Here is a 21042-nt window from a genome sequence, read left to right on the forward strand (position 1 = left end):
ATGAAATATTTTTATTACTGTAGTATTATTTGGCATCATACCTATAAAGGAGTTTTATCTTTCAAATAGACCTTTAGAAGGTTTAGTATTGTCTTGAAGGTTGTTAATTTTGGGACCTCATGATTATTAGAGCCATAAACATGGAGTGAAAACCTCCATTTAAAGTGTCAAAAGAGATTCAGCTGCTCTCTTGAGAATGTATAGTATTTTTATATGTACAGGTGTCTATTCCTCAGTGTCCAAAATGAAGGCTACGCTTACATATTTTGAAAGAAGTCACTAGCATCAATAGTGGAGGTTAGGACATGATCAGTGGGTTTACTTTTTTTTTATAATGCAAGTTACTGTATTTCATAACTTTTAAAATTGCAGTAATTTCCTGATAGCTCACAACTAACTTTACAATGCTTGTACATTTTAATACAAAGCTTTCATCACATTCATAAAAGTGTCATTAGTTGTAGTTTACTTGGGTACAAACGTTTATTGAAGCCAGTAAGTTAAATCCATCTTTAGAAATATGCCTTTATTTGGACTGAATGTGTCAGTGACTGTTAAAAGCTAAGATTTACTCTTGCAACTGTATTTGCCTACTGTTGTCTTACTGATATTATTTTGTAGAATCATAGAATGGTTGGGGTTGGATGGGACCATCTAGTTCCCACCCCTTTGCCATAGGCAGGGACACCTTCCACTAAACCAGGTTGCTCTAAGCTCTGGCCACCCTGGCCTTGAGCACCTCCAGGGATAGGGCAGCCTGAAGGAAAATCAAATTAATAATATAAAATGATAAATATAATTCTGTTGTTCATGGGTTCAGTTTCCTTGATGAGAATTGTCAGGTGTTATTACAGACAAGAATAATGAAATGCAGTTCAGACTTTGATTTATCAACTTTGTCAGCTTAAGATGCATTTTCTGATTGTTACAGTTGCTTTCAAGAGGCACATTGTAGATGGATTGGTAGATGGAAGCTCCCACTTTAGGACTTTGGTGCAAAAAATGTTTTGGGATCATTGGTTCCTACCTACTGCTACAGAGATGAGTCTAGGTAAAATATTATATGAGGGATGATTCTGAATAGTGAAAGAAGTATTCCAGGAAGACAGTAGTCTCCAAAGAGGGAGTTATATGTTGCCAATTCAGGGTAAGTTATTTTTAGAAGGAATGCGGATGCCCAGTGGATGTATGCAGATAAATGTGCTTTCAGGTGGTGAGCGGTTGTAAACATACTACTGTGCTACTGACATTTACAGTCCTAAATTAAAGAAATAAAAGCAGGGGAGGTTTTGTTTTAATATTTTTCCTGCCAGTCACAGTAGGACAGAGTTGAATTATGTAGCTTACCAAAGAGGAGAGAAAGTGGTAGGTGATAGAAGCCACTGTCTTCTCTGAGGTCGGCTTCACTTCAATATGAGCAAATGAAGAAGTGTACCTTGATGGAGGACAGTAAGGGCCTCAGGCTGTTAGGACAAAAGGAGATGGCAGCCATTTTAAAGGAGATTTTTTGTGATAATCTGTCTCTTGGAAGTTATTGCAAATCAGCAGATGCAGGCTGGCAGTCAAGTGTGTAAAGTGTCAGTAGATAATAATGGTGAGGAAGTTCATAGGATTTTTTTCCTGTTTGACTATCACTTGAGGTGAAAAAATTACATGGTGCTGACTGTGACATTGTCTAAATGCCCATTTCAAAAAATGAAAGTTCTGAATAGGGCAGTGTTGTAGGAATAAAAGAAGTGGGCCAATGTGCCAGTGAAAACTCAGCTTGACTTTAATGCTGGCACTTTGACTACCAGTGTGATTCTCTAATTTGAAATGAACAAGCTAGAAAGGAATGTCTGGTAGAACACACCCTGTGTCTTGGTGGTTGTGTTAAGCTGATGTACATGCTGAAGTTAAGGGAAACATTTAAGTATATGTCCGAGAAGCCTATGTATTTTTACGTCCTTGATGAACATGGAATCACTTAGCAGGTTTAGAGGAACATGCTCCTGTAAGGTGAAATCTTCTGTAAGTAACTTGTTGCTATATTGGCTAAAGCATATGTAGAATTATGTAGGTAATCTGAAGATCCCTATTAAACAAACAAACAACCGCGCCCCCCCCCCCCCCCCAATCAACTGACAGCCAAAAAACCTGAGCGTAGGTGGCTTTATGTGCTTGGTGACTTTTCTTACAGTGTGTGATTCTGTCCTGTGGAGCACACTGCAGAATACTAGTCCTGCCTTGTTTAGCAGTACTCTCAGTATTTACTGAGATGTTATTTTCTTAATTACACTTTTAACTCTGAATACTTTATCTATTTTGGAATAGAAATCTGTTCGTACTAGTGTTCTTTTGGAAAATCACTTGAATGAGATTTGGTCCAGCTGATTTTATACCCTAAAATGTTGAGCAGTTTTCAGATATTCAGGAAGTACAGGTTTGCATAAATTTTCTAGTTGGCTTATATACCAAATTGTCATTAGCTTGATACATGTAACTTTTCTCACAATACTTACTGCCTTTTTAAAGGGGTCATTTATACTTAATTCATGTTTTTCTGTATCAGAAGCTCTGGAAGTCTTTATGAATTTAACCAGTTTAGTTTCAGTCAGCATGTAGTAAGGTGTTTTCTTTTAATGTGTCTCATTTGTTGGGAGCTGCCAAAGGGCAAGTGATAGGGAACCAGTATTTTAGTTTATATTTCTTAGTTTTATTTACTGAATTATACTGCATAGCTACTAGGACTTTCAAACAATAAATAATTATTTATTCATTAAGAAATAATTATTTAATAATTACTATTAATAATATATTTTTAATAAAAAGAATAAAAAATTGTAATAAAACTGCCAGTAATAAAGCTGCCAGTATGACTTCTAAAAGCTGATTTGTGTTGTCTTAATAAAGAGCTAGAAGCATGGGCAACCTGAAAAAAATTTCTTTGTGAGGCAGACAGAAGTTTGTCACTGGCAGCAAAGTGTACAGGAGGTGGTTAAAAAAATGAAAAAAGAAATTTGTGCTTCTGTAAGTAGGTCCAAGTAAGAGTGATACAGTCAAATATAAAGTAAGAAAGTGGCAAGAAACAGTATGTAAAGCAAAGTGAAAATAATATGTAGCTGTATTAACAGGTATTTTAATGACAGAGGTTAAAAAGATCAGTGACTGGCATGTAAATGCTGATTCCTGTATTCATTTATGTAAATGTAAACCACATTTTTAAGATGTTTTACATGTATCATTATTACATTATCTTTTAATTGTTGGGAGGAGAAGTATGCAAATAGTTACATATCCAGAATGGTCTTCAGCAGAGAAGATAAAATGTATGAATGTTGTTTTGCATCCTTTTAGTTTGCTGACCAGTCTTCTGAATGTTTTGGCAAGACTAAAATGGAATCTGAGAACTGGAGCAACTAATTTGTAGATGTCTCATGTACTTTGTATTCTATATGGGACATATTAAAGGTGGACTAAATTTACAGTTCATTTGTGTGATCACTTTCATGCACTGCATTTTTACTAAGACTACTTACATAGCTACACTACTGTAGTGTTCATTTAGGGAGTCAGTACCTGGGAGAGGTGGTTAGGGGCTCCGGTGCTCAGATAGTCTTTTCGTCAATTCTCCAGGACACAGGGGAGGACCAAGAAAAAGCTAGGAGGATTGGCCAGGTCAATAGATGGTTAAAAGGGTGGTGTCATAGTCAGGGATTTGCTTGTCTTGAACATAGGACTGAAGTTAGTAGGCCAGGTCTGCTGGGGGCTGGTGGAGCTGCTCTGGTAAAGAAGGGGAAGAACAGTTTTGGTAGGAGGCTAGCCAGACTGGTCAAGGAGGCTTTAAACTAGATGTGTTGGGGGAGGGGGGCATCATTCCATCCCAACACACCCAGTCAGTTGCCAACACCTATAATAAATGCTTGGAACAATGTACATATATTCCGGCTGCTCCAGCCAACAAGCTGGCTTCAATTGGAGCTCGTCTCAGATGCCTCTATACAAACGCCCGTAGCATGGGGAACAAACGAGGAATTAGAGATGTGTGCACATCTACGGGGGTATGATATAATAGGCATCACAGAAACATGGTGGGATGGCTCCTATGACTGGAGTGTTGGAATGGAAGGTTACAGGCTCTTTAGAAAAGACAGGCCTGGCAGGCAGGGAGGGGAAGTTGCCCTTTATGTTAGGGATAGGCTGGAGAGTATGGAACTCTGTCTGGGGGCAGGTGAGCAGTTTACAGAGAGTTTGTGGGTCAGGGTTAAAGGGAAAACAGCTGTGGGAGACATTACTGTGGGAATCTGTTACAGGCCGCCTGATCAAGGAGAACCTGTGGATGGAGCACTCTACAGACAGATAGGAAAAGCCTCACGCTCGCAGGCCCTTGTTCTCATGGGGGATTTCAACCACCCTGACATCTGCTGGAACGATGGCACTGCACGGCACAAGCAGTCCAGGAGGTTCCTCCATTGTGTGGAAGACAACTTCCTTCTGCAAGTAATAGAGGAGCCGACAAGGAGAGGTGCCATGCTTGACCTTGTGCTCACCAACAGGGAAGGGCTTGTTGAGAATGTGGTACTACAGGGCAGCCTTGGATGCAGTGATCACCAGATGGTCGAATTTGAGATCCCCAGGACAGTGAGAAGAGCGTGCAGCAAGCTCACTGCCCTGGATTTCAAAAGAGCAGACCTTGGCCTCTTCAGGAGCCTGCTTAATAAAGTTCCATGGGATATAGCCCTGGAGGGCAGGGGGCCCAAGACTGTTGGTTGATATTCAAGGATCACCTGCTACAAGCTCAGGAGTGCTGCATCCCAACTAGAAGGAAGTGCGGCAGGAGGGCCAGGAGACCTCCTTGGATGGATAAGGAGCTGCTGAGGAAAATTCGAAGGAAAAAAGAGGCTTATAAAAATGGAAGCAAGGACAGGTGGCCTGGGTAGAGTGCAGGGATGTTGTCTGGGAAGTTAGGGACCAGGTTAGGAAGGCTAAGGCCCAGTTAGAATTAAACCTAGCCAGGGATGTTAAGGATAACAGGAAGGTACGTAGCAAACAAAACAGGTTCTACAGGTACGTAGCAAACAAAAAACAGACTAGGGACAACATAGGCCCCCTGAGGAAGCTTCCGGGAGAGCTGGCTACACAGGATTTGGAGAAGGCTGAGGTTCTGAATGACTTCTTTGCCTTGGTCTTCACTAGCAAAGTCTCTGACTGCACCACCCAGGTCTTAGAAGGTAGACGCAGGGACTGTGAGAATGAAGACCTTGGGCCCACTGTAGGAGAGGATCTGGTTTGAGACCATCTTCAAAATCTGAACGCGCACAAGTCTGTGGTACCTGATGAAATCCATCCGCGGGTCCTGAAGGAGCTGGCGAATGAAGTTGCTAAGCCACTGGCCATCGTATTTGAAAAATCATGGCAGTCAGGTGAAGTTCTCGATGACTGGAAAAAGGGAAATATAACCCCCATTTTCAAGAAGGGGAAAATGGAAGACCCGGGGAATTACAGACCAGTCAGTCTCACCTCTGTGCCTGGTAAAATCTTGGAGCACATTCTCCTGGACAGCATGCTAAGGCACATGAAGAACAACAAGGCGCTTGGTGACAGCCAGCATGGCTTCACTAAGGGGAAATCCTGCCTGACCAATTTGGTGGCCTTCTATGATGGGGCAACGAAACTGATGGATAAGGGTAGAGCAGTTGATGTCATCTACCTGGACTTGTGCAAAGCGTTTGACACTGTCCCACACGACATCCTTGTCTCTAAATTGGAGAGATATCAATTTGATGGATGGACCACTCGGTGGATAAAGAACTGGCTGGATGGCCGCACACAAAGAGTTGTGGTCAATGGCTCAATGTCTGACTGGAGACAGGTAACGAGTGGTGTCCCTCAGGGATCGGTCTTGTTTAACATCTTCGTCGCTGGCATGGACAGTGGGATTGAGTGTGCCCTCAGCTAGTTTGCTGACAACACGAAGCTGTGTGGTCTGGTCGATATGCTGGAGGGAAGGGATGCCATCCAGAGGGACCTTGACATGCTTGTGAGGTGGGCTGATGCCAACCTTATGAAGTTCAAGCACAACAAGTGCAAGGTCCTACACCTGGGTCGGAGCAATTCCAGGCACAGCTACAGGTTGGGCAGAGAAGAGATTCAGAGCGGCCCTGCAGAGAAGGACTTGGGGTGCTGGTTGATGAGAAAATGAACATGAGCCAGCAGTGTGCGCTCGCAGCCCAGAAAGCCAACCGTATCCTGGGCTGCATCAAAAGGAGCATGAGCAGCAGGTTGAAGGAGGTGATCCTGCCCCTCTACTCTGCTCTTGTGAGACCTCACCTGGAGTATTGTGTGCAGTTCTGGTGTCCTCAACATAAAAAGGACATGGAACTGCTGGAACAAGTCCAGAGGAGGGCCATGAGGATGATCAGGGGACTGGAGCACCTCCCGAATGAAGACAGGCTGAGGAAGTTGGGGCTGTTCAGCCTGGAGAAGAGAAGGCTGTGTGGGGACCTCATAGCAGCCTTCCAGTATCTGAAGGGGCCTATAACGATCCTGGGGAGGGTCTTTCCATTAGGGACTGTAGTAACAGGACAAGGGGTAACGGGTTAAACAAGGGAAGTTTAGATTGGATATAAGGAGGAAATTCTTTCCTGTTAGGGTGGTGAGGCACTGGAATGGGTTGCCCAAGGAAGCTGTGAGTGCTCCATCCCTGGCAGTGTTCAAGGCCAGGTTGGATGAAGCCTTGTGTGGGATGGTTTAGTGTGAGGTGTCCCTGTCCATGGCAAGGGTGTTGTAACTAGATGATCTTGAGGTCCTTTCCAACCCTAACTATTTTATGATTCTATGATTCTAAATTCTGACATTCATATTCTTATTAGCCATATGAAAAAGACAGTTTTGTTAAAGCTTTATCTAAAAACTTAAGTTACATATGTCCTTTTTGGGTCACAATAATAATGAAATAAAGGCTTTTAATTTCATTTAAAAATGGTAACTGCATTCTTTTAAAACGATTGAAACAGGCTGGTCACTTTCATCACTGGCAAGTGGTGATGTTGGAACTGGGCGGGGGTGTTATCAACAAAAAATTGTGGTTCCCAAGTGTATCATTTGTTCAGAAACTGTCACATTTTTTAGTTTTGTAAAGAGCACAGTGAGATCAGTAGGGCTGTAATCTGTTTCATGGTTTCTCATTCAAACCAGTCCATTAAACTTAATAGAGTTATGTGAGAAATTGCAGCAAAGGTTGCTAACAGGCAGGAAGAATTAAATAGTCAAGAGAAAGGGTAGAGTGTTCTTGTCTTTTGGAGAGCTGTATTCAAAGTGACAGCGGTGAGTTGATGGATACAATCCTTTCGTCCAGCAATCAGAGAAATACAGTACTTAAGATTTTCAGCTACTTCACATCTAGAGGCTGATGCCAGAGTTGGGGGTCCCTGTAAAAACTTAGTAGTATGTGGGCAGCATGGTTCATAACTGCATGATGGGCTTTTTTGTTGTTGAACCAACACCACTTGTGTATCTGGTGTCTGTGAGTATGCTTAAGCCTCAGGCTCTAGAAGCTACAGCTGTTACGTCCTGAAAAATTGTTTTCTCTCCTGCAGTTGTGTAATGGTATGGGGATACTTAGGAATAGTGATTTCATTGTTTGTAAAGTGTCATTAGGTTTGTTTTTTTTTTTTAACCTACTTTTGCCTTTAAGCAATACTTCTGTCTTTCAAAAAATGCCCCCAAGATGTAATGTTAAGCAAATGTGCTAGTGTCATATCTGATATCTATGTTGCTTTTTTGTGCACATATGGGGGGCAGAAGCCGCAGAGTAATTGCAGCATTGTACTGTCCTCTGTTGTGTTTTATGATCCTAAATCCTTTAGCCGGTACATCAGAAGGGTAGTAGTACTGACCAGGAGTGAATGTTTAAATATATAAACACATATGTTGGTAAACTTTCTGAAGTCTAGCATAAATTACAGGAGGACACAAGTGAAAACACCTTATATAATTTAACTGTCCATGAATTTTGGTTTGGTCCCATGGCAAGGTTCATAGGGACCTCTATTGTAGAACTAGCTATTAAAAATACATATTCAGAGGTGTTTCATTAGTAATTGGAGGCCATGGAGCTTTGAAATCTCAGTTCCTACTGGTCTGTGGGGAATCATTTGTCCTAATGCAAATGTTGAACACTCTGAAATCGCTAAAGCCTTCCAATTCAGGCATTCCCCATTCTTTCCTGTGATCTGTGAGTTTCCATGCCATAGCATCCTTTGCTTTTTCATTTCCCTACGGTTTTGGTTAGTTGTCAGGACAAGAGGCAGTGGCACAGTCTCTAGCTCCAAATTGTATGTGTGCTACCTAGCCACTGGGCTATTCGCTCTTGTCTCAGGGTGGGTTAAACAAACTAGCTACTGTCTGCCTCTTAGCTGCTTTTCCCTCTGCAAGGGCACCAATTTACTCTTCCGTCCAGCATCTGTTTTGTGCAAAGTTTGTTTGTTGTAAGAACTTTAATCATACACACCTTTATCCCTCTAATAGATCTATTTGAATCTTGAGAATAGATTCAATTCATATCAGCAGGGAAGAAAGGTGAAATGGGAAGAAATGTAGACACAGATAAAATGATGGCACTAGACTTCCTTGTTCAGGAAACTAAGATAAAAATTATGAAATGTTATTAGTTTTGTGGTTTTGGGTTGTTGGTTTGTTGTGGGGTTTTTTTTTGCTAATCTGCTTGTGTTCGATATTTCTTGAAGTCCTAGCTGCTGGCACTTAGAGATGGTGGAGAAAAATCATCATTCATTTAAAAAAGAGTTTTCAGACCTTTATGCTTTCAGAAGGCTTAGTTTGAGAATGAATTAGGTGTACCCTAAAGGCCTGAAATTAAAGGAAAATGAAAAAAATCTTTTAAAGAATATTTGCTACTTTAAAAGCATTTGATGAGTGGTTAGCTTATGACTTTTAGTCACTGGAGGTTGGTAATATGATGGATATTTTTGTGTGTATCTAGCTTTCCTTTGCTGAAAAATGTGTGTGTTATCTAATATGTCCATTATGCTTAGTTTATTTTAAGTAGAAATTGATATAGTGAAAAGTGCATCATCACAAGCCTCAAAAGCATTCATTGCACTTTTTGATGTTGAGAGAATTCTGGTCTTCCTCTCATTTTTATTTGGTGTGGTGAATAATGCCACTGTCATGTCCTAGTATTATTCAGACCTAGATTTACAATTCAGCTTGGCTCTATTTTGACTCCTCATGTCTGGGCATTGAATAAGTTTTGGGTATTTTTTTAATACATCTGCTAGCTCAAATAAAATTCTTGTCCATACTGCAGAAATTATTGAAATGATAGCTCAGAAAACGAAAAAGCTTTCCCCAAAGTTAAAAACATTGTCATTATTTCACCTGATGATGCAGTCTCTCTGTTTGCCCCTCACCCCCCCCGCATCTAGTTTCCCTTTCAGCAGTGAGAGTTAAATTGTTTCCTGTCAACATGGTATGTTAGTCACTGTCATCCCACTTTCTGTATGCTTCTTCTGATGCTTTAGATTTGGAGGTCATGATATTGTCATCTTCTAATGCCTCATTCAAGCACTGATGGTTATCAGAAATGGTAACTTGTGGTTTTTAGTATGCCATCTGTCTTCCTGTTGTGCAGTTCTATACTCAAATAACTATGTTGGTATTTCTCTTTCATGTTACCTTTATTCAGCATTTGTGTATTTACATTGTGGGTTCTTCAGGGCAAGGTCCACATTTTCCTTCTTAACTATGTACAAATGTAGCATAGGATCTTTGAGTATGGCTCAGATCTCATAGAAATAAGTGATTTTTGGTTAGTTATTCTAATGCTCCCTTTTCTATGAAAAATGTACGGGTGGATAAATGAATATTTTAGTTTTTGAGAATTTAGACCATTATCTGAAGAAAAAAATATATGATATGATATCAAATAATTGAAAGATTCCTCAGTGATATTTGTTTTAAGGCTCCTGATGAAAACCTCTTAAGACTTTAACAACTCTATGACCATAAATATAGCCAAGTCCAGCATTTAAGCTGATTATTTCTTATGTTGCCAGCTTAAAATACATACTTAGCATAGGATCATATATAACAAACACAACTTTTTGATAACTCATTGCTGCTTGAACAAGACATAAGAACTGTTGATTTAAAATTGAAGGATGTTATGGCTGGACTATTTTGCCTGGAGATTTTTTTTTATTATTTTTGCAATAAGATTTTTTAAAACCTCTGCAGAATAAGTGTGTGTCTATTGCTTAATGCCATGTTTTATTCTCTTTTATATCCTGTGAAAAAAAAGAGCATTTTATACATTTTTGGGTTATTTCAATTGAAATTGGGTTTAATTTTCATATGCAATATCTCTGCGAAATACAAAATATCTGGTAAATGACAAAATATGCCCCAAAATTTAGTAAATATTTACCCAGCCTTTCAAAACTTTTCTTCTGATATTATCTCTGTGTTAGATTGTATGGAAGATAAATGTTGAGTTTTACTATTTGATTAATTTGATGAGGATATGCAATTTACTCAAACTGTGAACTTTACAGTTTAGAGTTGCCCTGATTGTAGACCAGTGGGGTGATAATCTGAAGCAGTAGCTCTTTCTGAAATAGCATGTGTTTACTGGTGCTTTGTGGAAGAAAATTAAAAACAGACTTATGGAATTACCTTTTCTCCTGCCATCCCAAACAGATCAGATCTGTCTTAAAGGCTGGTTTGTTTTTTTATTCAGAGCAGTGAAGAGAAAAAAGGTAAGAAACCTTGTCTTGTATAGTTGTCCATGTATGGATTGTATTTGGGACAGAGAATACAAAGATATTAACAATAATGTGTCTAATAATTATTGATGAATTGGAGAGCAAGAATGAATGAGGTACTTAAGTGATTCTGTCAGTAATGCTGTTCTTTTTTCCATAGTCTTTTCCATGCTGACTCCTTTATGTAACTAAGCAGTGAGTGCTGAACTGAAACATTTCTCAGAGCACTTCAGTAAAAGTCAGTGATTGTTGTCCATGACAAAAGAAGTGGAAAAAGAGGAGTATTGAAAGAAGAAGCCTGACTTCCTTCAGTAAGGAAGAAACTTGGTTATTTTCTTTTTGATTTCAGTAAGCTTTGGCTTCCATTATAAGGCCCAGACCAGGTGCTTCCTATTGCCATTGGCGCTGAATTCCAGTTACAGATCTTGGTTTGAGGAAAGTATCCAAGACTTCAGTGAGTCAGAAACAAATGAGCATATCTGAGAAGGTATTGACTTTGCCAACTCGTGTCAGAATAAAAGGAAAAAAGAGCTGTGCAAATTGTCTCTCTTGTGTTCTGTCAGCTTTTTTCATGATTAAATTGTACTTCCATGAGCCACAGTTCAGTCCTGCTATTAAGTGTGTTGCCTGGGGCACAGACTCTTAAATGAGTTGCCAGAGAGAAACTAAAGTGTTACCTTGCAGCGTGATACTTGCTTAGGCATGATAATTGCTAATCTGTGCAGTTGTATACTACCCTTAATACAGAAGAGTTCCTCTTCTGGCTGAATCAGCAAATTGCCGTCAAAGGATGTTGTAAAAGTAAACATACTGCCTTCTGTTCAACCTCTGCCTCAGTGAAAGCTTCTGTTCTCTATTTGTTGTTTGGTGGCTCTTCTTAAGCTCTCCTAACCTTGAAGTTCAGTTGTCTTCTGTGGGTGGCTGTTCCTTACTTCTGCCCTCAACTGCTTCTCCACAAATTCTGGAGCAGCCTTAGTGTCGTGGTTTAAGCACGTGGTTTAATACATCATGTCTCTCCTTCAACAGTCTTGTTGGAGAGTACATCCAAGAAGTTACCAATGAAAGGATTGGTACAGTTATTTGTGCAACACTGATTTATCCTTGTTTTGCTAATGAAAACTGAAACATGACAATTATATGATCTGGCACCATCTTTTTCTGTAGAACCCCTGCCTCATGCAGTGCTCTGGGAAAGAATGGCCTTGCCAGTAGTTCTTGTTTGTGCTCATCATTTCCTCTGCTGTCTCTGCCCCCTCTCTGGTTTTTACTGAGCAGTTGCCAAAACTGAATGTAGAGCTGTTGAATTTCCAGTGGTCTTTCCGTGTGATTCCTTTATAACAAAGTGAAGGAATGTAGATAAAAAATAGGCTAATAAGAGTAATATAAAGGAGAATTAATTTAGCTGGCCAAGCTGAGAGAGGCAGAACTTCTGTGCAATAATGTAAAGATTTGTCAGCCTTCATAGAAGTAGATCACAAGGTTGTAAACCAGCTTGCTGCATTTGTTTTTTGCTGTGACTCTTGTATCTACATCTGTTCTAGTGGATAGATTTATGACTTTTCATAATGTGTAAACAGATTACTTTCATGATGTGAGCTCATAGCATTTCTCATTTTGCTCTCTTTATTAAAACAGCTGGATGTTAATTTAGATCCTAAGTCAAACACAGAGTTGCTTGGAGTTTTTTATTATGAGTTTGACAGTCTCTTTGTGATCCCTTTGGAGCATCATTCATGTCACAAACTGGTAGCAGTCATTCTTGCGGCATTGTAATTTGCACAGGGATATAACTTCTGTTGTTGTTGTTTTTGTTTGGGTTGTTTTTCCATACCAGAACTCTCTTCTGTTACTTATTTCCTGTTCTCTACTAGGTGAGGCTGGACAATATTAAACTGGTATAATATATCTCTTCTGCCACTTTCTGCTTCTCCACGTGTTTTGAATTAGGGATGATTGTGGGGGGTGTGTATAGAAAAAAAGGATAAAAGTTGTTATGTTAGCTGTGAGGGCCTATTTGAAAGGGGGAAGGCATTGGTTGTCTTTTTTTATAGTATTTTCATTATGCTTTATATACTAACAAAAAATAATAATAAAGTAGGAGGAGCAATATTGTTACACATTATGTGAAATTGTGCTGGGACAAATGGTGCCTTCATTTTAAGGTCTTAGTTATCTCTTCCCAGCTATTACCATCACCTCTTACGTTTGTGATGTTTTCTTTCACTAGTTTATTTAGTTCAGGCATGGGTCTGCTTTTGTTTGAAGGTATGTAATCCATAGCAGAGAGACGTTAACAGTGGCTGGTAATTGGCAAGAATAATGTGTTTTTGTAAGTAAGCAATTTCTCTAAATTTGTATCATCTTACTGTAGAAGGCAATTTCTGCTTCAGAGTTCTGCAAGGGTTTGCAAATTCTTAGTTTTCTGTCATTCTGGCAGATGGAATGGGGCTGCATGCGTTTCCACCTTCCTCAATGAAAAGGAAATGCTAACCTTATCTGTTGAGGCTCTGTCTGAATGGACAGGGAGAGGTGATTCTGCTCTCTTCTGGGGAATCCAGTTTAAAATCAGCAGAACTCATGGGCAGGGCATCTGCCACCCTCCTGTCCTGGAGATGTGGGGCAAGGGGGCATAACCAGGGGACAGGAAGGGAGATCATTCTTCTCACAGAGCAAGCTGGAGGTTGGCTTGACTGGTCTCATCAAATTGCGCTCTAATGTAGGTGCTCTGAATCACTTCTGCAAGAGCAAGAGCCTACTTATGCCAGGATTATTCTGGAAGCTTAAGGAGGCTGTCCATCTAAATTACGTACCTAAAGTTAGACCCAGTAAGTACTCCCCACTCACAGTCAAATCCTGCCTTCCTTTTTTTTTGTTTGGTTTTTTTCTTCACTTTAAACCAGTGCAGACTTTTAAAAGCCATGATTTACACAGTTGAACCGGGTGAGTGTTGGCCTGTAACTTAATATTCACTGTGATTTTGAACATCAGTATAATGTTGTTAGAATATCTATAATACTCTGCTTTCTTTCATATGAGAGGGTGTTTTTTTGAAGAATTAGTGGCTTTTCCATGTTGCTCTTTAGTTCCAAAGTTTTGGAAGCAAAAATATACTCTGGGAATTTACCAGAACATTTCCTGAGATAATCTTCTGTGGATTTGTCGGATTTTTTTTTTGGTAAATAGTAGACTAAAGCTGATATAAATATAGTTTTATCTTATAAAATGCTGTTAGACCTTCAAGATAACAAGTAATTTGGTAAGCATATTAGCACCTGGTCTTTTATTCCAGATATAAACACTACATGTAAACTGTATTTAAAATGTTTCAAAACCACTATTAAGAGTTGTTAACCATTTTTGGTTTTCTGCATATGCGTTTTAGATGTGTGTTAATTCATGGCTTCTCATTTGCCACCTCATTTACTATTTCAGTTAAGCCACTGATAACAGACCGGTTGTAAATTGGGTTATTTGATCTCAGCCTTGCATTCATAATGGTCTTTTTACTTTGATAACTTTTTAATAAGATTTAGTAATTTTAAAATTATAAATTGTGTTTACATTGCTATGGTTGTAAATCCTGTGTAGGTTTGATAACATTGCCCTCTTTGGGAGTGGATGGACACCAGCATCACTTGCCGTTGTCTGTGTGAGGAAAAACTCCGCTCTTGTTACATTTGCACTGTGGTTGTTTGCTGCTGGGTCTGTGAATGAATGAATTTTGTGGCAGTTGGGGAGAAAAGTCTGCAATTGATTCAGTGCTTAAATTGGGCTGCAGAGAAACTTGTGATGGCATGTACTGTTACCTGTATTGCACCATATATGGCACGTATGTACGCAAATGATGTATCTATGTATTTACAGTTTTGATGACCCCATTTAATCATTGCTCTAATTCCTGTGATGGATTATGTCTTCACAGGCACAGTTAGTTGATCTGAAGTCTGAACTGACAGAAACACAGGCAGAGAAAGCAGTATTGGAAAAGGAAGTACATGATCAGCTTTTGCAACTTCATGCTGTTCAACTTCAGCTGCATGCCAAAACTGGTCAGAATGTTGATTCTGGGGCTATTAAGGCAAAACTGGTGAGTATGGTGGCTTGAATGGAGGATTGTATTATACTTTTCCCTCTCCTGGCTGAAATCTTTCCTTGGAAGGTGCAAATAAGCAGGTTACAAATCTTTACATTAAACATGTTAGAAAGTTATCTTTTTTTGTTTTTTTTTGTAACATTTATGGTTGGTTGTTAGCAACCATTAAAAATAACATAACAACAAAATAATAAGAATTTAAGAAGTTGTTTTTGCAAAAACTATTTTCTTGTGGTTTCTTTAAGATAAGAAAATATTTTAGTGGTTTATAAAGCTTTTTTTGGAGACAGAAGTCTCCAAAAGATAATAACTTCCAATGTACAAATACAACCAAATATTCACATATCTTAAAAACCCTGAAGTGAGGTAAGCTTGTTTTTCTTGTAGTTACTCTCTTGATAATAGTAAGAATGAGATTGTTTTGCTATACAGAGAGAGGGTAGATGGCATCACATTCCTCTCTATTGTCATTCTTTCTCTTTGAGAATGCTGCAGATGCATCTACAGTGCTTTCCATTGCTACATGCAGCATTGTGATAAAAGAACTCAATAAACCACTGGTAATTCTGTACAGTATAGTTTTTAGAAACTTAAACCTCCACAAAGCCCACCAAAAGTTAACAATAATTATTCTGTGCAGTTAGCTGTCATGAATGATAACCAGAGTGTAGTCTGCCTCATTACTAACCGTAGCACAGATTCAAGCTCTAGTACTACTAAGATTTTATAAATTAGAGAAGTAAAGTAATGTTGTATAAATTATGGTTTCTAACTGTTGGCATAAATCAGAGTCTAGTTCTCTGGCTGTTTTTAGGATTGCTTCACAGGTTGTTTGCAAATGTCTAGTCCCCACATATGTGGAATGTTAATCTCTGCTATTTTGTGTTGTTGATGAATGCATAATAAAACACAGTGACAGACTATAAGGCTTAAAGGCTGTCTAGGCTCCTCACTGAATAACAGGAGTAACCCAAATTCTTCTTGTTTCAGATCCAAAAGCTATGTTCTTCAGTGTACATACTTGCTTATTCGTATGAAAGTAACATTTTCTGGATTTTCTGCACATAATTTATTCTCTATTGAATTATAGTTTAAGCATGATGAAGTTTCTTTAGGGCTGTTAATATTTATGGCTCTGTAAATAACCTTTAGTTAAAGGTCACCAATATTTTCTAACTTTTAGGCTGCAGGTTTATATGTAGCAAGTTTTTTAAGCTGACACATCACTGTAAGTGGTTTTGGTCCCTAAATTTTGTTAGTGAGGCTTAATTTATAAATTACAGAGTAACACTCTTAACCTTCTTGCATCTCTTTGCCTTGTTATAAACTATTTCTAAAGATAAATTAAATCTCCATGCTATTGTCAGCAGTCTTTTTCCCACAGGTGACTATAAATACATATAAATATATACATAATATAATATGTATAATAATACATAATATTGTATAATATGTATAATAATACATAATAATATATACATAAATATATACATATATACATATAAATACATAAATACATTTCTACAATTTTAGATTTTCTGTGTTGCAGTTGAATTTTATTGACAGCCTAGAATGATACTCTCTCCTTTATTCCATTTAATTCCTCCTTTTTTATAAACATCAGGACTAATATTTTTAATTTGCTTTACTTTGCCTTCAGGGATTTCATGGGTTTAGTGGAGAAAAGCTCAGGTTTAAACTGTTCTAGATAAACTATAAAGGTCTGGAAAGCTTGAGCAAGCAAAATTGAGGCTGCTTAAATGACAATAAAACGGGAAGTTTGAGGTTTAGGTAAATAACTGTCATGTTGACCTTCTGGCAGTCAGAAAGCCTCTGAAGGCAAATAAGAACTATGTCAACAGAATATGCAATGCGGAAATAAAGTTCTGTACTAGTTAACTTCTTGCTTTCTGTGTTAAAGACAGCCGCTCTTCTTGTGTATGGAGGCTCCCAGCATAAATGCGTACTCTACAAACTGTAAAATGTGCCTAGTGGTGAACAAAGATTTAAATGTTTCAAATTGTTAAGCACTTGATAACATCATATAGTTGAGGCCAGATCCCCTTTTAGGAGTGTTTAGTCCAATCACAGTAACTCTTTCATTGTAAGAGTATGAAATTGTGTAGTTGAAATTTTTTTCTTGAGTTTGGTAGATGTTAAGTCTTCATTGCTACTTCTTTCTATCCTCTGTGTTCCTTTTGTAACATGTATATTGTTATTCTTTCTGAAAGGGAAAAGTCAATTATCTGTATAACATGTTATATTAAAGAATGTATTTTCTATGATCCTGTCAAAACTGCTTTCATGCGTTTTGCATTAACTTGCTGTTCTTTATAAAACTTCTTGGTATTTTCGGAGAAAGTATTGTTTTCGATACTACAATAAAGGTTAAAATATTTATTAAGATTTTTAGTAACTTTTACTGCAAAATACCATAGTTCTGCTAAGTACAATTATAACAATGTGCTTGTTCTTTATGGCTTCTAATAAAATAAAAAATCTGCAGGTAAATTTCTTTTGGAGAAAGTAACTTATGTTTCATTTGCTTGAAGTTCCTATCGCCTGTTTCTCTAATTATGGAACTCTTTTCTTCTGTCTTAAGTCTGTCCTTTCTGTGGATGAAATGGTAAGTATTCTAATTGCCTTTTTTTTTTTATGTTTTAAGCAGTCCTTTTGTGCAGCAACTCTTTATATATATGTTGGCCTAGAAACTGGCAAAACAGATTTGACTTGTTCCTTCTTCCTGTGATTTAGCGAGATGCCATGTAATGATTTTTCTTTGCATTTTTAGTTTTTCTTTTCTAGTTTTGGTGTCCTCTTTCCTAAGCCTGTACGTGTTTTATTTATTATTGTAACAGCTAATTTGGGGTGATATCTGCAACTTGTCATTCTGAAAGACTGTTCTGGCAGTGCCTCAAAAATGTTAAGGTGTTATACAAATTCTAAAGCACTGTACACATTTATCAATGTAACATGGCGTATTCTATGTATTCTATTCAAAAAACTTCCTGTCAGCCTTTCTTTGTTTTCCCTTTTCTCAGTTCTTCTAACGGGCATGATTAAAATGATTTACTGGCTTGTGTAGTAGCCCAAAGCATATAAACACAGTGATATATAGATAAGAAGAAAAAGTGAAGTAATGTTAACTTTTGTCTTTCAGTCTTTCAAGGCGATAGACTTGCAGCTTTTTCAAACAGCTTTTCCATTTTTATTATGTTATATACCTCATTATCATTAGTCAGTATTTGCTCATTGAAAAGCCATGGGGTAGCTGGTAACTGTTAGCTTTGATCTTCAACACTGCAGTTGCATTTTTGGTTTAGTAGTTGGGGATTGGTTTTTTTTAATATTACCAATGGAAAATATATTTCTGTTTTGCAGAACCTATGCAATGCTGTTAACACTAGAAAGCATAAAACTGTTCTGTAGCTTCCTCAAGTTTTTAAACATTTTTGAGACTTTTGGCACATCTCATGATCATTGTTCGAGACTAGTTCTTTCAGTACATCTTCAGAGATTCTGTATTGCAGACCTCTTGACTTTTTTAATCCATGTAGTGATCGATTTGAGACAGGCCAGAGAAGAATGGCTTCTGGGTGTGATTTTCCACCTCGGTCGCAGAGCAACAGTCAGTAATTGAGAAAATAGGAAGAAAACAATTATATGGTGTTACGTTGTTCCTCGTATTTTAGGTATAACATTTAAGATACATAACTAAAAATGAATCTTCTTAGAAATGTAACATTTGACTTTTGGTTTACATATAATTTAAATTACAAACCAAAATTCAGAGAAAATCAATGGGAAATTTCAGCTTGCCTGAAGTGTGGTTTTAGTGTTGGGGTTTTATATTGTTGGATTTTTGGAGGTGTTATATGGTTTGGGTTTTGTTTGTTTATTTTTGAACAGTAATTTTGCACTGATTTTTCATTTAATTACGTTTGTTAGGATGGGAATCCCCATGTGTAGAATCTCTGGCTTTCTTTTTGTGGTATTCAGGCTAATTGGAAATGTCCCTGGCTGGACACATCTTGGTTTTTTGCATGAAAATAATTGTAATTTTAAAGACACATGGATTTACAGAACATTTCCTTCACATTGTAGTAAAATCTTATTAAAATAGTTAAAGAATATTGTCAAATTGAAATATTCAGTGTTTTTGTAGTTACATTTTAATGGTAAAAATAATCTTTTTTTTTTTTTTATGAATCTGCCATTTGAACACAGGAGAAAGTAAAGATGATGTTCAGGCTACTCGAATTTTGTCACCTTTCTGCGACAGGGAGAAACATCGTTGCTAATTTTCATCCATGGACCTTGAGTGTTTTGTGCTGAGGAGTTGTAAGCTAGGTAGAAATCATGTCAGGATCATAAAGTTGAATGCAAACCACTAGCTGCAGTGCCAGAGTTGCTGCTTGCATTTTTTCCTGCATGCATGTCTTGAATGCAGAAGAATGTGTGTTCAGAAACAGTGAGTGTTCCTTCATTAGCTTTGAAGAAAGCTTTTTGACATGTTTTTTCTTTTTTTTTTTTTTTTTTTTTTTTTCTGGTAAAGGAGAGAGAACTTGAAGCCAACAAGAAAGAAAAAGTAAAAGAAGCTCAGCTGGAAGCTGAGGTGAAGCTGCTGAGGAAGGAAAATGAAGCACTTCGTAGACACATAGCTGTGCTTCAGGCTGAGGTTTATGGAGCAAGACTGGCAGCCAAGTATTTAGATAAGGAACTAGCTGGAAGGTATGTGAAGTCAATCCATGTCCCTTAGCGTGAGATTTTCCTTGTTATTTTCTTCCTTTGCATTCCCAAAGGCATGTCCAATGTTAAGACCAGGTAGGAAAAGTCTCACATTTGCAGTTAACTGAACAAGCTCTTGCACTTGCACTAGTTGCTGCGTGACTGTGTGCTCTAGTCAGATGAAGTGTATGAGTTTTACAATGCATTGCTTTTTCAGTTGTAATACAGCTTGTTGTTTTACTCTCCTTTTCATTATGTAGGGTCCAGCAGATTCAGTTACTGGGCCGAGATATGAAAGGACCTGCTCATGACAAGCTCTGGAATCAGCTTGAAGCAGAAATACACCTTCACCGGCACAAAACTGTTATTAGAGCTTGTAGAGGTCGGAATGATCTAAAACGACCAATGCAAGCACCACCAGGACATGTAAGTTGAAATGATAAGCCATTCCTTCGTAATTTCCAGCATTTGTGGGAAATGAGTGAGAGTTATTTTTTTTATTTTTGTGCTTATTCTTACTTCAATATTACATTCTTTCAAATGTCACTTCTGAATATATAGTTCTTTTGTATGCTGAAGGATACAAAAAGTATTATGATGATATGCTAAATAACATGTCACCTTAAATGGCCATGAAAGACAATACAATTCTTTTGACTTACCTAGGAACACTCGGTCCTTTTGAAAACTGAACCTCTGCTATGTGTGTGTTTAAATGTGAATTTAACAGCATAATTTCGTTACCTCAGTTTCAAAATGTGGAGCTAACTTGTCTACAAAAGCTAACAACAACTTTAGGATTAGATTGAACTGAAGTTAATATTTGAAAATGTCTTTACAGGCCATATAAATGACATTCTGTAAAAGAATTGATTTTTCTTTCTCCCTCCTCCAGAAGTTACTTTATAAATAAAACCTCTAAAAGGCATTTCATTGTGGGTAGCCTTGCTAGAACTCGCCCAATTTGGCACATGACCTGTTAATCACCCCATTGTTCAGTTCATAAAACCGGACATTTTCAGAGAAGTGCTTTACTTTGAGCTATTCTAAATACTTCAGTCAGATGGATCTCACTGCTTATGTTGCTGATTGCATATAAAATATTGGTGGACAAACATGTATGTGTGATTTGAAGGGTATGCATAATGATGTAGTAGCTTAACAAAATGAATACCTTGATTTATTTAGTCTCTCTTTTTGTTTTGAGTTGAATGGGTTTTGGTATGGTTCATAATAATAAAAATAAACTTGAACAAGCAACCTCTTCTTTGGGGCTGTATTACATCATCTTCTATAATTCAATTAGTTTTAAATGGCAGTTTACATCACAACTTTTCAGCAGTGATCAGCATTCCTTCATGTAGTCTCTTTATACTTTTAGTATATGGCTGATTTCTTTCTTTTGAAGTTAAGTTCTGTGCTGTGCATCACTCAACACTGAAATAGTTGAAATAATTT

The 21042-nt window shown here is 37.9% G+C and overlaps 1 protein-coding gene across 1 annotated transcript in view; it reads left to right on the plus strand.

Annotated features, from left to right (window-relative positions):
• GOPC (golgi associated PDZ and coiled-coil motif containing) overlaps positions 1–21042 on the plus strand; it is a 29476-nt gene that overhangs the window by 2502 nt on the left and 5932 nt on the right. Inside the window, 3 exon segments of the mRNA XM_065681008.1 lie at positions 14686–14850; positions 19412–19587; positions 19845–20010. Coding sequence (XP_065537080.1) covers positions 14686–14850; positions 19412–19587; positions 19845–20010 — 507 coding nt within the window.

The sequence above is a fragment of the Lathamus discolor genome, chromosome 5 (assembly GCF_037157495.1).
Source record: "Lathamus discolor isolate bLatDis1 chromosome 5, bLatDis1.hap1, whole genome shotgun sequence".
In the NCBI taxonomy this organism is placed as follows: domain Eukaryota; kingdom Metazoa; phylum Chordata; class Aves; order Psittaciformes; family Psittacidae; genus Lathamus; species Lathamus discolor.